This window comes from Cynoglossus semilaevis, chromosome W (assembly GCF_000523025.1).
Source record: "Cynoglossus semilaevis isolate Cse_v1.0 chromosome W, Cse_v1.0, whole genome shotgun sequence".
Classification (NCBI taxonomy): domain Eukaryota; kingdom Metazoa; phylum Chordata; class Actinopteri; order Pleuronectiformes; family Cynoglossidae; genus Cynoglossus; species Cynoglossus semilaevis.
This window is the reverse complement of record NC_024327.1, coordinates 4,844,774-4,846,383: the sequence shown is the minus strand read 5'-3', so window position 1 is coordinate 4,846,383 and position 1,610 is coordinate 4,844,774. Positions and strand designations below refer to the sequence as shown.

Sequence of the window (1,610 nt, the reverse complement as noted above, 5' to 3'; positions counted from 1 at the left end):
ATGTTGCAGCTCTGAAATATGGCAAAACTGGTGGCAAGTGGCATCTTGGCAGCTGCTCTCTTGACTTTTCTCAGTTCATGGGCAGTTATTTATTACTTGGTTTTTCCACATGCTTCTTGCGACCCTGTTGACTATTTTGAATGAAACGCTTGATTGTTTGATGGTCACGCTTCAGAAGCTTGGTAATTTTAAGAGTGCTCCATCCCTCTGCAAGATATCTCACTATTTTTGACTTTTCTGAGCCTGTCAAGTCCCTCTTCTGACCCATTTTGCCAAAGGAAAGGAAGTTGTCAAATAATTATGCACACCTGATATAGGGTGTTGACGTCATTAGACCACACCCCTTCTCATTACAGAGATGCACATCACCTGATATGCTTAATTGGTAGTGGGCTTTCGAGCCTATACAGCTTGGAGTAAGACAACGTGCATAAAGAGGATGATGTGGCGCAGATTTATCCCGCGCCTACACCACCAGCGTGATTTATTGAGCTTATCGACCCCTGGTAGGTAAATGATGGTTAAATCATAGAAAAGAAAAGTTTCTGAAGAAAACAAAACGTTTAATGCTACATGGGCAGATTCATTTCCTTTCACTGCTGAAGAGACTGGTTCGTTGTTGCTCAGAATCGCAAATGGAGTAATATTGAAAACCTTCCCAAACTGGAGAAACTAGTGTTCGAACCATAGAATGCCATTCTCGACACTTACATGACCATGAAAAGGTATGCAATTGACAATCTTCGGATCTACATACATACTGCATGTAAGCAGGTCTTCTCCCACATGAACTATGAACGATTTTTGAAAAACTTGTCGTTGATACCATCACACACTGTACGAGTAATTGTCTAATTATGTACTCACACTGTATAGTCCGATCATCAAACACGACCAGAGAGCTCACACTGTGCGGGTGAAAACGGCCCCAGCTGACTGTCCTGTCTATTGACAGCTGTCAATAAAGATTTATGTGAAAGCTTCCTCTGTTAAGAAACTTGGTTCTCCTAATTATGCTTAATAATAGGGATGTCCGATATCCAATATGCCGATATTGTCCAAACACTTAACTTCCCATTCCGATGTCAACCAATACCGATATAGGCCTGGTAATATTTATTTATTCATCTGTACAAACCACTGTATGAGTATGTGATTAAGTAAATGAGTTGCAATGCTGCCATCTAATGACCTTCGCTTTTATTTTTAAAATAAGTTACCTGCACCAGTCCTGCCTGCTTCCTGCCATGTCGATAGCTCATTGTGACAAGGCCTGGCAGCGCTGTGATATGTTGAGCAAGCACCAAAATGAAAAAACCACAACACGCCGCACCTGTGTGTCTGTTGTTAATCACGGGGTTCTTTCCCTGAGCATTGTTTCCTACGGGTTTAGTATGAGGAAAAATACATACACAGTTGCCAAATCTCATGCATGTATTTAAATGATCTCTTTGTGAAACTGTATTTGTCCAACACCATGAGGGTTCAATAAAACAGTGTACGTCGTAACGTGGGTGTGTAAGGTGAAGTGCAACAGCAGCAGATCGTGTCCTCAAACTGCTGATCAACTGGAAAAACAAAAACTTTGTCTGTAAAATAAACAAACCCTT

At 41.2% G+C, this 1,610-nt stretch overlaps 1 protein-coding gene across 1 annotated transcript in view; it reads left to right on the top strand.

The window, feature by feature from the left end:
- The window catches only part of LOC103397004 (septin-5-like), a 20,278-nt gene that overhangs the window by 9,755 nt on the left and 8,913 nt on the right, over positions 1 to 1,610 (top strand). Inside the window, exon 8 of the mRNA XM_025052925.1 lies at positions 357 to 364. Within this exon, the coding sequence (XP_024908693.1) occupies positions 357 to 364 (8 nt within the window). The remainder of the gene's footprint in view (positions 1 to 356; positions 365 to 1,610) is intronic.